Raw genomic sequence first — 13,769 nt, forward strand, 5'->3', positions numbered from 1 at the left:
CTACCTTACGGAAAACAAGCAAACAGAAAATGTTGAGAATAAATCATGTATGTTTCTAAGTATATGCCAGGTGTGTGTGCGGGTGCCCACAGAGGCCAGAGGAAGGGCTGGATCCTCCTGAGCTGGATACAAAAACGGTTATAAACTACTGGATGTGGGTGCTGGGAACTGAACACGGCCCTCTGGAAAAGCTGCATGCAGTCTCACCAGGGAGCCGTCACTGCAGCCTGCAGGTTGGATCTTCATGTAAGTGGACTTTGGAGAAGCAGAAGCTACAAAGAGTTTAAAACAGTTGTGTCAGCATCGGGGCAGAGGAATGGACAAAAGACAGCAAGAAAGCCCTGGGTAACAGTGGGAGGATAAACAAACCCTGTGAGCGAGCGAGCGAAGATCGTGCTTAGCCCTGGAAGTATCTTTCTGCTCTGGCTTCCAGTGGAGCCAAGCTAAAGCTAAAGGGAAGATTCAGAAAAGAGCCTTTAAGATCCCAGGACTCAGCAGGGCCTGGTGGCACATACCTTTAATCCCAGCACTCAGGAGGGAGAGGTGGGTTGATCTCTGAGTTCAAGACCAGCCTGGCCTACAGGATGAGTTCCAGGACAGCCAGAGATACAGAGAAACCCTGTCTCAAAAATCAATCAATCAAAGCAGTTGAAGTTTCCAAGGACTTTGGTGCCTTCTTCCTTTATTTGCCCCCCCCCCCCCAAGGCTATCCTGTCCCCTTGTATGTAATCTGGCTGTGCTCACTTTTGATTGACTGTTGCCCTCAGAGCTCAGACCTTCAGGGGAGTTACGAAATGTATCACATAAGCACAATTGATTAAAGTCATTGACCGCTCCTTTATCAGTTGACCCTTGGGAAGTCAAGGGTGGAGCAGAGAATTCTCTCATCACATGGTTGGTTCCCCTGGCAACAAGCACCAGTCATCCTAGCATGCCTCACACCACAAATTATAAGGATTTCAAAACAGATTGGGAAGCAGGATGAAAGCCAAACACCTACCTACTTTATAATACCGCAGTCCCTCTCAAATGACATCACTACGCTAGTAATTTCCTCTAGTCTACTCTTTAGCTAGGGATGGTGGTTTACACCTGTAATCCAGCACTTGGGAGATGGCGGCAGGATGATCAGGAATTCAAGCCCAGCCTTAACACACAAAGCTTGAGTAAACCTGTCTCAAAAAAAAAAAAAAAAAAGTATACTACCCTTTAGGTTTTATTAATATAGCCACTCCCTCTTCTTCAAATTCTTCATAAGCTGCCTCTTAAAAATTAGTTATCGGGGTCTAGAGTGATGGCTCAGTGTTTAAGAGTGCTGGTTGCTCTTCCAGAGAACCTGGGTTCCTCCGTACCCACATGGTAACTCACAGCCATCTGCAACTCTGGCTCCAGGGGATTTGATGACTTCTGGTTTTGGTGGGCACTGCGTGCATGTGGTACACACACACACACACACACACACAGCTAAAGCTAGCAGATACTTAGCCTTCCTGGAGGTGGCCCACCTTTTCACATGAACTAAGATAGGTGAGCTCTGAGAGGCAAGGCCCTGAGAGACTTCAGCTTCTTGGAGGTGATAAGCCTCTCCGGTCATTATTAATATAATAATCCCGGGCATTAGCCTACCATATTGAGCTGATTTCCTGCAGATCACCATAGTGATGAACTTTCATGAATTAATGCTGTTTAGATGAATTAATGATGTTATAGGGTTCCTGAATTAATTCAAATACTCTTAGGAAGAAAGATATTTTTCCCCCTTCCCTTCTCCCCCTTGCTCTGGGCCCACTTGCTCCAGCCCAAAGTACACTGTAGCTGTCTTCAGACACCCATATGAGGGCATCAGATCTCATTATGGATGGGTGTGAGCCACCATGTGGTTGTTGGGACTTGAAGATCAGTCAGTGCTCTTAACTACTGAGCCATCTCACCAACCCAGAAGAAAAGTTTTAAGAGAGGGTTTTAGTTGTTTTGCTAGAAAGATATAACAAAGTTAGAATCAAGAATAAAGTGTGCCCACTATTCATAATAGTAAGTAAAGGCTGCATAATAAGAAATACAATGAGCTTTCATAGTCACACTAAAAAGAGAAGTAGGCGGGGCGGGGTGTGTGTGTGTGTGTGTGGCAAATTTGTGATCAAGGAAAAACATTCAGGTCCAAGGATGAAGCCACTGGTGTGCACTATGATAAAGCAAGGCCGCCTGAAACCATTGCTTTGAACTTATCAACATCCTTCTGTGACTCCCTTTTGTGTAACACTTTATCTATGAGGTAATTTTCTAAGAACTTTTGTCTATAGAAATGTCAGAGAAAAGAAATAAAAACGATGGTTTGCCTTGGGGGCTCTGCGGCGTCCGTTTGAGTGACATCTTTCCTCTCCTTTTTCTCTCTGGTTCAAAGCCAGAAAAAGGAGCACTAGAAATAAATCCTCCAGTAAATTCCCTGCTGCTGTACAGCATATGTTAATTGCCAGAGAGTTATATAGTAAGTTTATAAAGTAAATAAAATTAAGTTTTCCAGTGCTTACTGAAGCACAGAACAGTTAAAACGGAAAGTTAAGGAGCCAGAGATTGTTCATCTTTTGACCTGTGTCTGATGCTGTGCCCCACTCCAACCCTTCCCAGCCAGGTAGGCTCCCGGCAATAATCAATTTTTTTTTTTAATTTTTACTTTTTGGAAATATAATATGTTTTCAAAGTCTGTATCTATTACTTGGGTTCTGGTGACTGAGGTCAGCTTGTCAGGCTTGTTCTGAAAAAATACTTTTACCCACGTGTCTGAGACCCTGTCTGGTGGCTCATGCCTATAATTTCAGCACTCGGAGACTAAAGCAATATTACCTAGACTATATAGGACGTTAGTCCAGCTTGGGCTATAAAGTGAAAAAAAAAAAAAAAAAAAAAACAGCCAGGTGAGTGGTGGTGGCGGCTTAAACCTTTAATCTCAGCTCCCAGCATTTGGAGGCAAAGGCAGGAAGATCTCTGTGAGTTCAAGGCCAGCAGGGTCTACCTAGCTCCAGGACAGCAGGACTAGCTCAAACAACAAAAAAGTAAATAGGGCTGGAGAGATGGCTCAATGGTTAAGAACATGTAAGACTGGAATTTTGAGTCCTGGCAACCATGTCAGGTGGCTTACAACTGCCTGTAACTCCAGCTCATCTGGCCTCTGTGGGCTCACGCCTTCAATCCCAGCACTTGGGAGGCAGATGCAGGCATATCCCTGAGTTTGAGGCCAGCCTGGTCTACAAAGTGAGTTTCAGGACAACCAAGGCTACACAGAGAAACCCTATCTCAAAACAATAACAACAAAAACCTTACCAAACAACAAACAATAAAAGTTAAAAAAAAAAAAAACCTCAAAGACTGCTCTGATATAACTTGATTTGCTGTAGGTTCTATTCTTCAAAACTTTTGATTGGTAGGTCTTTAAAGTAAACATACTTCATGGACTGGGAGTGCAGCCCAGTTGGTAATGTGCTTGCTTAACATGCATGAACCCTTGGGTTTGATTCTCTGCATGTGCAACTAACTGCACGTGGTGGCAATTCCTGTAAATCCCAGTACTAGGGCTGTGGTGTCAGAAGAATCAGAATCCAAGATCATCCTGGGCTAATTAGTTGAATTCCAAGCCATCTAGGGCTACAGAAGGCCCAGTCTCAAAAGAGAACAAACTTTCCATCGTTTAGAGGATACAGAGAAGCTCTGCCTGGTCTGACTTAGGTCTATATAACTATCTAAGGTGACTGGACTACTATGGTCTAGGGACAGCTAAGCCACAAAGGAGGAGCCTTGTCTGTCAGGATGGGGCAATAGTTGGTTGGATAAAGTCTAGCCCAGAAAGAGGTGGTAAATATTTGTTTTCAGTCATCAACTACAAAAAGTTAAGATCTGGAAGATAGCTGCTCCAACTAGGGACGGGCTGAGACAGGGGACCACCTCATTCCTCTGCTGCTTTTCAGACAGGTGAGGGAAACAGACAGCCTCTAAGGGGGTAAAAACATGTCCAGGGCAATTGAAGTCTCCAATGACTGGGACTCTATCAAACTCTGACTGTTCTTGGTGCCTGTTCTTGTTGAATACCCCTCCCCCCTTTCACCTGAGCTCTGCTCCTTCCCAACAGGGCTGTTCTGTGGACCCACCATGATGCAGGCTGCCTTGCTCCTTGGGTGTATCTTGCTGTCCTCGGTGACCGCCTTTCCGTGGAAGACTCAGAATGGTGGCCTGCCAGCTGTCACAGAAACTGAGCCTACATCACATGTAGTCTCCAACAAGATTCCTCTTCCAACCCCCAGTACCTGCCAGAACCTCTTGAACATGTTGCCCCCCATAACTCCTCTTCTGTCCGATTATCTCTTAGCACTGAGAGTTGTCCTGGAAAATATTGGCTGCCCTGCTGAGGCCTACTCTCTGCAGCTCCAGCACACTAAAACGGGAGGAAAAGCCGGCACTGAAACCCTGATCCTCGAGAGTCAAGAGCGTAGCCAGGAGGAAGGGACTGGCAATGGTGAAGTCATTCTGAGGCATCTGGTGCCATCCCCTGGGGAAATGAAGAGAGTCCAGCGCTCAGTTACCCTGCCTGAGGCGTGTACCTCTGATCCCGGGTGGTTGTTGTCCGAGATGGCACAGCTGATGATTGAGTCTGTCGAGAAGTTTCCTTCCACTGACCTGGTAAGAGAGCTCAAGGCTTCTGCAGTCAATGTCACCCAGCAGTGTACCATGGAGTCTTGGGACCATTTGTATGACGTAACCAAGAAGCTGATGAATGACCCAGAATTGAAAGAGGTCGAGATTCCCATAGAACACCGACTGTACCTGTTTGGTCGACTTGCAGTCCTTATGAATCGTCTTTTCCTGAACGTTGTATGGAATTCTCTTCAGAACTATTTTGGCTAGACAAGGCCTCCTGGGCATGGTGTGGACTTTCTCAGAGCCCTTTAGAAGGTGTGTACACAGCAGCTGCCCGTGGTGTGTAGCTAGACCCTGGCTGCATTTCATGATCATACATTGTCTTCCTTTGATCCTAATGTGTGAAGACACTTGACCTGTCTGCAAGCTTTCAGTTTTTAAATGCTATGGGTATTGCAATCTCCCTCTTTACCTGCTTAGCGATTTCTAAATCCCCAGCGGAATTCTGCACCTTGGTTGTGTTCATCTTCATTTGTTTTGGGATATTAAGGCTTTGTTGTTTTATTTTGTTTTGTTTTGTTTTTGAGACAGGATCTGACCAGGAAACCCTGGCTGGCCTGGAACTCAGAGATCCACCTGCCTTTGCCTCCAAGTGCTGAGATTAAAAGTATGCGCCACCATGTTTGGATTTGTTCTGATATTTTGAGATCATCTTGCTTCGAGGCCATTGCTCTTGCTACCTAGCCCAGGTTAGCCTCAAATTTATGGGACTCCTACTTCAGCTTTCCAAGTGCTAGGATTATAGACCTGTGCCCTCACATCTGTTTTCATAGTGTTGGGGTTGAACCCCGGGCCTCAGGAATACTAGACAAGTAGTCTACCACTAAGCCACCATCACAGCCTACTCCTGTTAATTCTTAAACTGATAAGACAAATAAAAGGCTGCTTCTATATTGGAATTACAGTTTCAGGAGCTTTAAGGGAGTTTAATATAAATTCATAGCTCCAGCTGGCCCAGAGCTCAGTACAAAGTTCATGCCAGCCTTGAACTTGGAGTGGTCCTCTTGCCTCAGGCTGAAACACTCCTGCCTGGCTTCAAGGCTTTCTGGAGTCTGGGCTTCTGTGACTCCTTCTGTAACCTAGAGAGGGCTGTGTTGCGGTAAATCTTTTGCCCATAGGGAGTCCAGAGAATAACGACACAAGTCAATAAGTATCAAATGAATGCTGCATGCCTAGATTGGGCAGATTTACCATTAAACTACACTATTCCCCGGCTATGAGAGCTCTTAACAACTTGCGGTTTCCTAGGTCAAGGCCTTCTTCGTCTTCTCTCTCTCTACCAACTGCCCTCTAGCTTCGACCAACTGCCAACTCCGCGCCACGCCGTCTTCTTCCCTCCGCTTCCCTTCTTCCTTCCTTCCACAGGGCTTGCTCACTGCCCTGTGAAAACTGAAAGAAGGGTCTTCCGAAAATTCAACAGTGAAACAAAAGTTATTGTAGCCAGACCAGTAGGTCATTTAAATTAAAAAATTAAATTAAAAAAAGGTGAATAGACACAGATAAATAGATGTAAAAGGTTTTAAGGTTGCGAGGAGTAAATTGCAGGCTACTCTGAGTCAAGAGAGCCAAACAGATAAATAGAAAGGTTAGAGTAACGAATTGTAACGAGGGACTGCTGATCCTAGAAAACAGCTGCCTGCGAAGTAGTTTTCAGGTAGAAACAGTGAATTGAGGGCTCCAAACCAGATAATTTTTTAATATAAAAAAAAAACATATTTTGATAAAGATGACAAAAACAATGGATATCTTTTGGGCTTTATATGATGATATTTCAAATGGTTTGACAGAAATCAACTTAGGGAACACTTTATTATTTATCAGTATTGCTATATTTATTTTTTTGATATACTATGTCTTCTCAAAAGACAAAGCTCTAGATAAAAAATTCTTTGCCTTGGAAAAGAGATTACAAGAAACAATAGAACTTTTGGTACAGGATAGAAATGAAATTTGGAAACAGATAGAAAATAATGAGGAATGGAAGCAGGGCTTAGAACAGAAGTTACAGGAACAAAACGATGAAAATGAAAGTGGGAGACAGGAGATTAAAAGGATAATTGAACAGAAGATAGAGCAGTTAATAGATCAGATGGAGAAACAGATAAAAAATAATGAATTGAAGACACAAGAAATTATAGATCAGAATAAGAGACAGAAAAATGAAAATGAAACTGGGAGACAGGAGCTAGAAAAGATGATCAAACAGAGCATGCAACAGCTCACAGATCAGATGGATAAACAGACAGAAAATAATAAGGAATGGAAGCAGGGCTTAGAACAGAAGTTACAGGAACAAAAAGATGAGAATGAAAGTGGGAGACAGGAGATTAAAAGGATAATTGAACAGAAGATAGAGCAGTTAATAGATCAGATGGAGAAACAGATAAAAAATAATGAATTGAAGACACAAGAAATTATAGATCAGAATAAGAGACAGAAAGATGAAAATGAAACTGGGAGACAGGAGCTAGAAAAGATGATCAAACAGAGCATGCAACAGCTCACAGATCAGATGGAGAAACAGATAGAAAATAATGAGGAATGGAAACAATTACAATATAAAAAAACATATGAAGCATGTATACAAACCTTAAGGGAGGAATTTAAATTTTCAGCTGAGGAAAATACTGAGGTTAAGACAGAAGTAAATAGAGAAAGTCAACCAAGAATTATTAGAAAACACACCTTGGTCTATCCGGTTACGTTACAACAAATACCTCCAAATGTTGTTTACCCACAGGGTTATGAGGAATTTGAATGGCAACCTGTGGATGTGTTAGATCTGAGAAAATTTAAGGAGAGTGTCAATAATTTTGGTATGCACTCACCATTTGTTAAACAAATTCTGACTTCTTGGGCTATTAAAAATAGAATAATCCCCCAAGACTGGAAAGATATGGCAAGAGCTATATTAGAACCTGCCGCAAATTTACAATGGGTTGCATGGTGGAGAGATGAGGCGAGGGAGATAGCACGACAAAATAGAGCCAGAGGAAGAGAGATTTCCATAGACCAACTGCTTGGTGAAGGTCGTTTTGCTGAAATAGAGGTGCAGGCTGTATATGATGAAGAAACTCTGGCATTGTGTAGATTGTCAGCCTTAAATGCCTGGGACAAAGTTGCAGAATCCGGGAAGAGACTTGAACCATTTACTCAAGTCATACAAGGGCCAAAAGAAACCTTCCCTGACTTTTTACAAAGGCTAACCTCAGCTGTCGAAAGGAGTATATCAGATTCAGTAGCAAGAAAGGCAATAATTGAGTCTTTAGCCTTTGAAAATGCAACTGCTGAGTGCAAGGAAGTAATCAGACCACTGAGGGCAAGGTCAGCATCAATAAATGAGTGGATTAGATACACAGCTGATGTTGGATCTCACTCAGCTGATATCTCAGTAATAGGAAAAACTGCAACTAGAAACCTAGAGATGACCCAAGATTTCAAATGTTTTAATTGTGGTAAATGGGGTCATCTCAGAAATGACTACAGGACAAATCAAAATAATACGAAATGGGGGCCTAGGCCTTCTGGAATATGTCAAAGATGTGGCAAAGGCCGACATCTGACCAGGGAATGTAGAGCAACAACAGACAAATGGGGCAATACCCTGCCAAAAAACTTCTAGGGGGGCCTCTCGCAGGCCCCAATGCCAGAAAGGGAGAATTCTCTTCCTCAGGACAATTAAATGTCACTGCTTCAAAAACAGATGTTCTGAGACCAGTTATGACTGAGGAGAAGGGCACACAAACTGGAGAGATACATGACCTCAAGGACATGCTGGACACGAAAGAGCGGATGGTCAATGTTCTCCAGAAGAAGATAGAAAATCTTCAGGAACAACTAAGAGATAAAGAGAAGCAGATGAGCAGCTTGAAAGAGCAAGTCAAGTCTCTGCAGGTGGACACGACTAACATGGACACAGCTTTGACAATGCTGAAGGAGGCTCTTGCAGACAAAGAGCAGACAATTGAATGTTTAAAGGAGCAGCGGGACAGAGATGAGAGAGAGAAGCGGAGGAGTTGGCAGTTGGCCGAGGCAGAGGGCAGTTGGTCGAGAGAGAAAGAAGACGAAAAAGGCTTTGACCTAGGAAACCGCAAGTTGTTAAGAGCTCTCATAGCCGGGGAAATAGTGTAGTTTAATGGTAAATCTGCCCAATCTAGGCATGCAGCATTCATTTGATACTTATTGACTTGTGTCGTTATTCTATGGACTCCCTATGGGCAAGAGATTTACCGCAACAGGGCTGTACAGGAACATGGGGCACATGCTAATGTTTTGAGGCCAAAGGTTTGGGCAATGAGTGAGAATGGGCAGATACTCGAAGAGAAACAGCCATTTCTCCTGTTCATGGGACAGGGAGCTGGATACGGTCCACACCTCCCAGACTGTCTCAGCTCCCCACAGTGGGTCCACACCTCCCAGACTGTCTCAGCTCCCCACAGTGGGTCCACACCTCCCAGACTGTCTCAGCTCCCCACAGTGGGACCGCACCTCCCAGACTGTCTCAGCTCCCCACAGTGGGACCGCACCTCCCAGACTGTCTCAGCTCTCCACAGTGGGACCGCACCTCCCAGACTGTCTCAGCTCCCCACAGTGGGTCCACACCTCCCAGACTGTCTCAGCTCCCCACAGTGGGACCACACCTCCCAGACTGTCTCAGCTTCCCACAGTGGGTCCACACCTCCCAGACTGTCTCAGCTCCCCACAGTGGGTCCACACCTCCCAGACTGTCTCAGCTCCCCACAGTGGGTCCACACCTCCCAGACTGTCTCAGCTCCCCACAGTGGGACCACACCTCCCAGACTGTCTCAGCTCCCCACAGTGGGTCCGCACCTCCCAGACTGTCTCAGCTCCCCACAGTGGGACCGCACCTCCCAGACTGTCTCAGCTCCCCACAGTGGGACTGCTCAGGACTTTGGATGCTCCTGACACAGTATGGAAGTGGATCAGCTTAGTGATGGACACCAAGCTGAACAGCTGTCATTCCCATTACCTTTTTATTTTTTTATTTATTTATTTTTTTGGTTTTTCGAGACAGGGTTTCTCTGTGTAGCCCTGGCTGTCCTGGAACTCACTCTGTAGACCAGGCTGGCCTCGAACTCTGAAATCTGCCTGCCTCTGCCTCCTAAGCGCTGGGGTTAAAGGCGTGCGCCACCATCACCCGGCACCTTTTAAATTTTTATTGTATGTATTATTAATAATGTGTGCACGTTACAATGTGTGTGAGCCTCTGGGTGTGTGATCGGGCAATCATGTGCCACAGCACACGAGTAGGTCAGGTGTGTGTGCAAGTTAGGGGACAGCAGGCATGAGTCATTTCTCTCATTCCCTGCCTGTTCCGGTGATGACAGTTCCATCCCCAGGCATGATGGAAACACTTTTGCCTACTGAGTCATCTTGCCCCCACAACTCTCACTTCTTGGGCCTGGCTTAAAAGGAACAAAAGCCTAGGGTTGATGGTTGAGATACTGTACCAGACTACCCTCCGAGCCAAACTGGTGCAGACCCTGCTTGCTAAGGACTGCCATAGTTGGGCCTGTTGATCGTTGACCTTTCCTGACAGGAGGGACAGAGTTCACAAACCCTCATCTGAGTATCCAGCCACCCCTCCCAGCCAATTACAGGTAATTCTGCCCTAATTGTACATAGCCTCAGGATTTCGGTGAGAAGTTAGACTACAAACTAGCAGTGGGTGGGGGGAGGTGCCCATCTAAGTATGGTGAAGAACCCATCATCCATGCTGGGACCACCACTTTAGGGACACCAATACTCTGTAAGTAACCCCAATAAACTCACTTAGCTCCCAGGGTTAGCTTTGGTGGAATGGGAGTCGGTTTGTCACTGGGACTTTATGAGGACAGATGCCATCTCAACTGTGCCCTAGGCGCTCTTCAGACCACAGCCTGAGGGAAGCAGTTTGAGAGCTATTGTCCACACTGCAAGGCTTATCCAGCTAGGCCTCACCTAAGACTCCTGGCCTGCAGTCACTGTCTCTTTCTGTATTTACTGCCATTTCTTACAGACCCAGATTAAAACATGATCTCCTCCCTCTTTTTTGTTTTTTTCACTTCTGGGGTTCTTATACCAGATCCCATTCTCAAATTTCTTGCTCAGCCATAGCCTTTTGCTTGCCCTCCACCTACCCCAGCCTAACTGCTGTAGCTACAGCTTTGCCTGCAGGCTGTGGTGTAAAAGGCCTTTTTCTTCAACCAGACTGGACAGCTAGCCTTAGACACAGGCTTTCCAGGGAATGTCTTGGTTGCTGTCCTGCAGCTCTTGGGAAGAGTTCAGCCTCCTACAGGGCAGGCAAGTAAGCCTTCCTCACCATGCTCTGCACAGGCAGAAGCAGCGTGTGAGAACATGGTCCAGCTCTTACCCAGAGTGGGAATCTACTGTACTCAGGCACAGTTCTGCACCTCACTGCTCAGATCCACTCTGTCAAACCCAGGAAAAGGCTGAGATGAGACCATAGACACTGAATGTCATTTTCTAACCATGTCAAAATTGTCAGAGAGACGTGGAATCCCCATGTCTATAAACATGCAGTGACTGCTGATGTGTCTATAAAAAAGATAAAGAAAAAAGAATATGTTCTGTGGGTGTGTGGTGAGGTATGGGGGAAAGGGGATGTCTCAGTGAGCCCATGCTGAGGCATCCCTTCTTCCTGAGGTAACATCCACACGATGGTATACTATAGAATAAAGTTTTTTCAAGGCATGGGGAAGGGAGTTAAGAGGGTAGTAGAGGCAGAGAGAGGCAGAGAGCAAGACAGTAGAGAAGTAGAGGCTGGCCAAGAGTACATAGAGAGAGGGGGAAGGGAAGGGAAAGGGGCAAAGGGACAGAGGGATCAAGAGATGGAGAGAGCAAGAGAGAGAGAGAGAGAGGAGGGAGCAAGCAGCCCCTTTTACAGTGGGCCTGGCTATTGCCAGGTAACTATGGGGAGGAGCTTACCTAGTGTTGCCAGGTAACTGTGGGGGTGGAGTTTAGACAGAATACTAACAACTGGGATTTAGGAGCTAATCAAGGCAAACACCCCTCTGCTAGAATCAGGGAGGAAGGTTTGTGGGGCCACCACATAGGACCAGCAACCATCATGTTCTGTGAGACTAAGAACTAGTCAGGCTGGAGACACAGCTTACAGATTAAGAGCACTGGCTGCTCTTTGAGAGGACTCTAGTTCAAGCCCCAGCACACAGGCAGCTCACAATGGTTTATAAAGGGGCTCTGACTCCCTCCCACAGGCATACAAGTGCCATGTAGGCAAGTCATCAATGCACATCAAATAAAAATAAATACCAGCACTAAGTAGGCAGAGACAGGTAGCTCTCTCTAACTTCAAGGCCAGCCTGGTTATAACAGCCAGAGCTATACAGAGAAATGCTATCTTGGGGTGAGAGTGGGGAAGTGGGGGTACGGGTAGAAAAAGAAGAACCAGGAGAAGTTGTTTAAGCTACATCTTCATATTGCGTTTGAGGCTACCCTAGGCAATGTGAGAACTTGTCTCAAAAAAAAAGTGGGGGTGGGGATGGGCATCAGTTTCCTCTGAAGTTGGAACCTTACATCTTGGAGGGAAAACGTTTTTAAGACATAAGATGCAAAAAAAAAAAAAAAAATGGAGGTGAGGGCTGGAGAGATGGCTCAGTAGTGAAGAACACTGGCTGCTCTGGATCCAGAGATCCTGAGTTCAATTCTCAGCAACCACATGGAAGCTCACAACCATCTATAATGTGATCTGATGCCCTCTTCTGACATGCAGGTGTACATGCAGATAGAGCATTCATATACATAATAAATAAATAAATCTTTAAAAAATTTTTTTTATATGGAGGTGAGCCCGGCAGTGGTGGCTCACGCCTTTAATCCCAGCACTTGGGAGGCAGAGGCAGGCAGATTTCTGAGTTCGAGGCCAGCGTGGTCTACAGAGTGAGTTCCAGGACAGCCAGGGCTACACAGAGAAACCCTGTCTCAAAAAAAAACAAAACAAACAAAAAAAATGGAGGTGAAACAATATTTTAAGACAAGGAGGTCAAAACTCCATTCTCCAGGGAATCTCTTTGAAGACAGGAAGTAAACAAGCCAAATAGCTTTAGGAAGTCCCTGAAACTGACCAAATCCACTAGGTCCCTCCCTTCCCAACAATATTGCCATCAAGACTGCTAAGAGTTACTCTCAGACAAACTGAGGCCACCTAAAGACTCAGGGAAGCTGAGCCAACCATAAGATGCAGAGACCAGACAGCTGCCTAGAAGACTTTCAGAGAAGTTAAGCTTCTCGAAAGAGACTCTGACCAAGCTGTCTGGAAGAGTCTTAGACCAGCTGAGCCACCCTCCAACCTGTTGAGCCGCCTCAGGCTGTGCAGTGCTCCAGGTTTCCAGCTTCAGGTCACAGTGTTTCATCACAGCAATTGCAGCCCTGAGATAGTCTCAGAGAAATGGGGGAGGTTTTAGGTAATTGGTGGTCCTGGAGGGTAGGGAATCCCGCAAGAGGGACTCTGAATATATGGGGTGCGAGGGACATATTTAGTTACAGAGTGAGAGGAGGTATGTTACCATCGGTAGCCCTATGAAGTCCCCAGTCAGGCCATGTGAGGTCTGTAAACTTACTTGAGGAAGTGAGACATCGGGGCAGGGATGTTGTGGGTGGTGTGGCTTGAGCAGCGTGTAAGAGAAAGATACAGGTGTGGATGCTCAGGCTTGTAATCCCAGCACCGCAGAGAGTCTGGGCTGCATAGGCAGCCTGTCCTCTGTAGAGCCTTTTATGAAGAGGAGGAAGGGGAAGAAACATTAGCATCTCCTGGGCCGACAGAAGAGACCATTCCAAGAGACAGAAAATAACCCTCTGCAGGCCATTGGGTTTGTTTTATGTTTTCTTGTCACATTAAGGATGGGTCCCAGGGTGTCACACGTTGTAGGTAAGGGTAGAAACCATATGGATGATGTCTTGATTTTGTATGAACCTCAAAAATTGTGAGGAATAAATCTGCACCGTGAGAACTACCCACTTTGTGGGATGCCAACTTTATATGCTTGGTGGGTTTCTTCTCCCGGCCTTGTAAATCTATACGATCTGAAATTCTACTTCTTTAT

At 45.5% G+C, this 13,769-nt stretch overlaps 1 protein-coding gene across 1 annotated transcript; it reads left to right on the plus strand.

Moving 5' to 3' along the window:
* Positions 1–3,803: 3,803 nt before the first annotated feature.
* On the plus strand, positions 3,804–5,308 carry LOC143436353 (uncharacterized). Its single transcript, XM_076920599.1, has 2 exons — positions 3,804–3,963; positions 4,121–5,308. Exon 2 carries the CDS (start codon positions 4,141–4,143, stop codon positions 4,891–4,893), a length of 753 nt encoding a protein of 250 aa, XP_076776714.1. The 5' UTR covers positions 3,804–3,963; positions 4,121–4,140; the 3' UTR covers positions 4,894–5,308.
* The last annotated feature ends 8,461 nt before the right edge of the window (positions 5,309–13,769 follow it).

Source organism: Arvicanthis niloticus, chromosome 22 (genome assembly GCF_011762505.2).
Source record: "Arvicanthis niloticus isolate mArvNil1 chromosome 22, mArvNil1.pat.X, whole genome shotgun sequence".
NCBI classification, from domain to species: domain Eukaryota; kingdom Metazoa; phylum Chordata; class Mammalia; order Rodentia; family Muridae; genus Arvicanthis; species Arvicanthis niloticus.

What these genes read in the sequence shown, in the direction of transcription:
- LOC143436353 (XM_076920599.1), top strand. Translation starts at nt 4,141, where the DNA reads ATGATGCAGGCTGCCTTGCTCCTTGGGTGTATCTTGCTGTCCTCGGTG.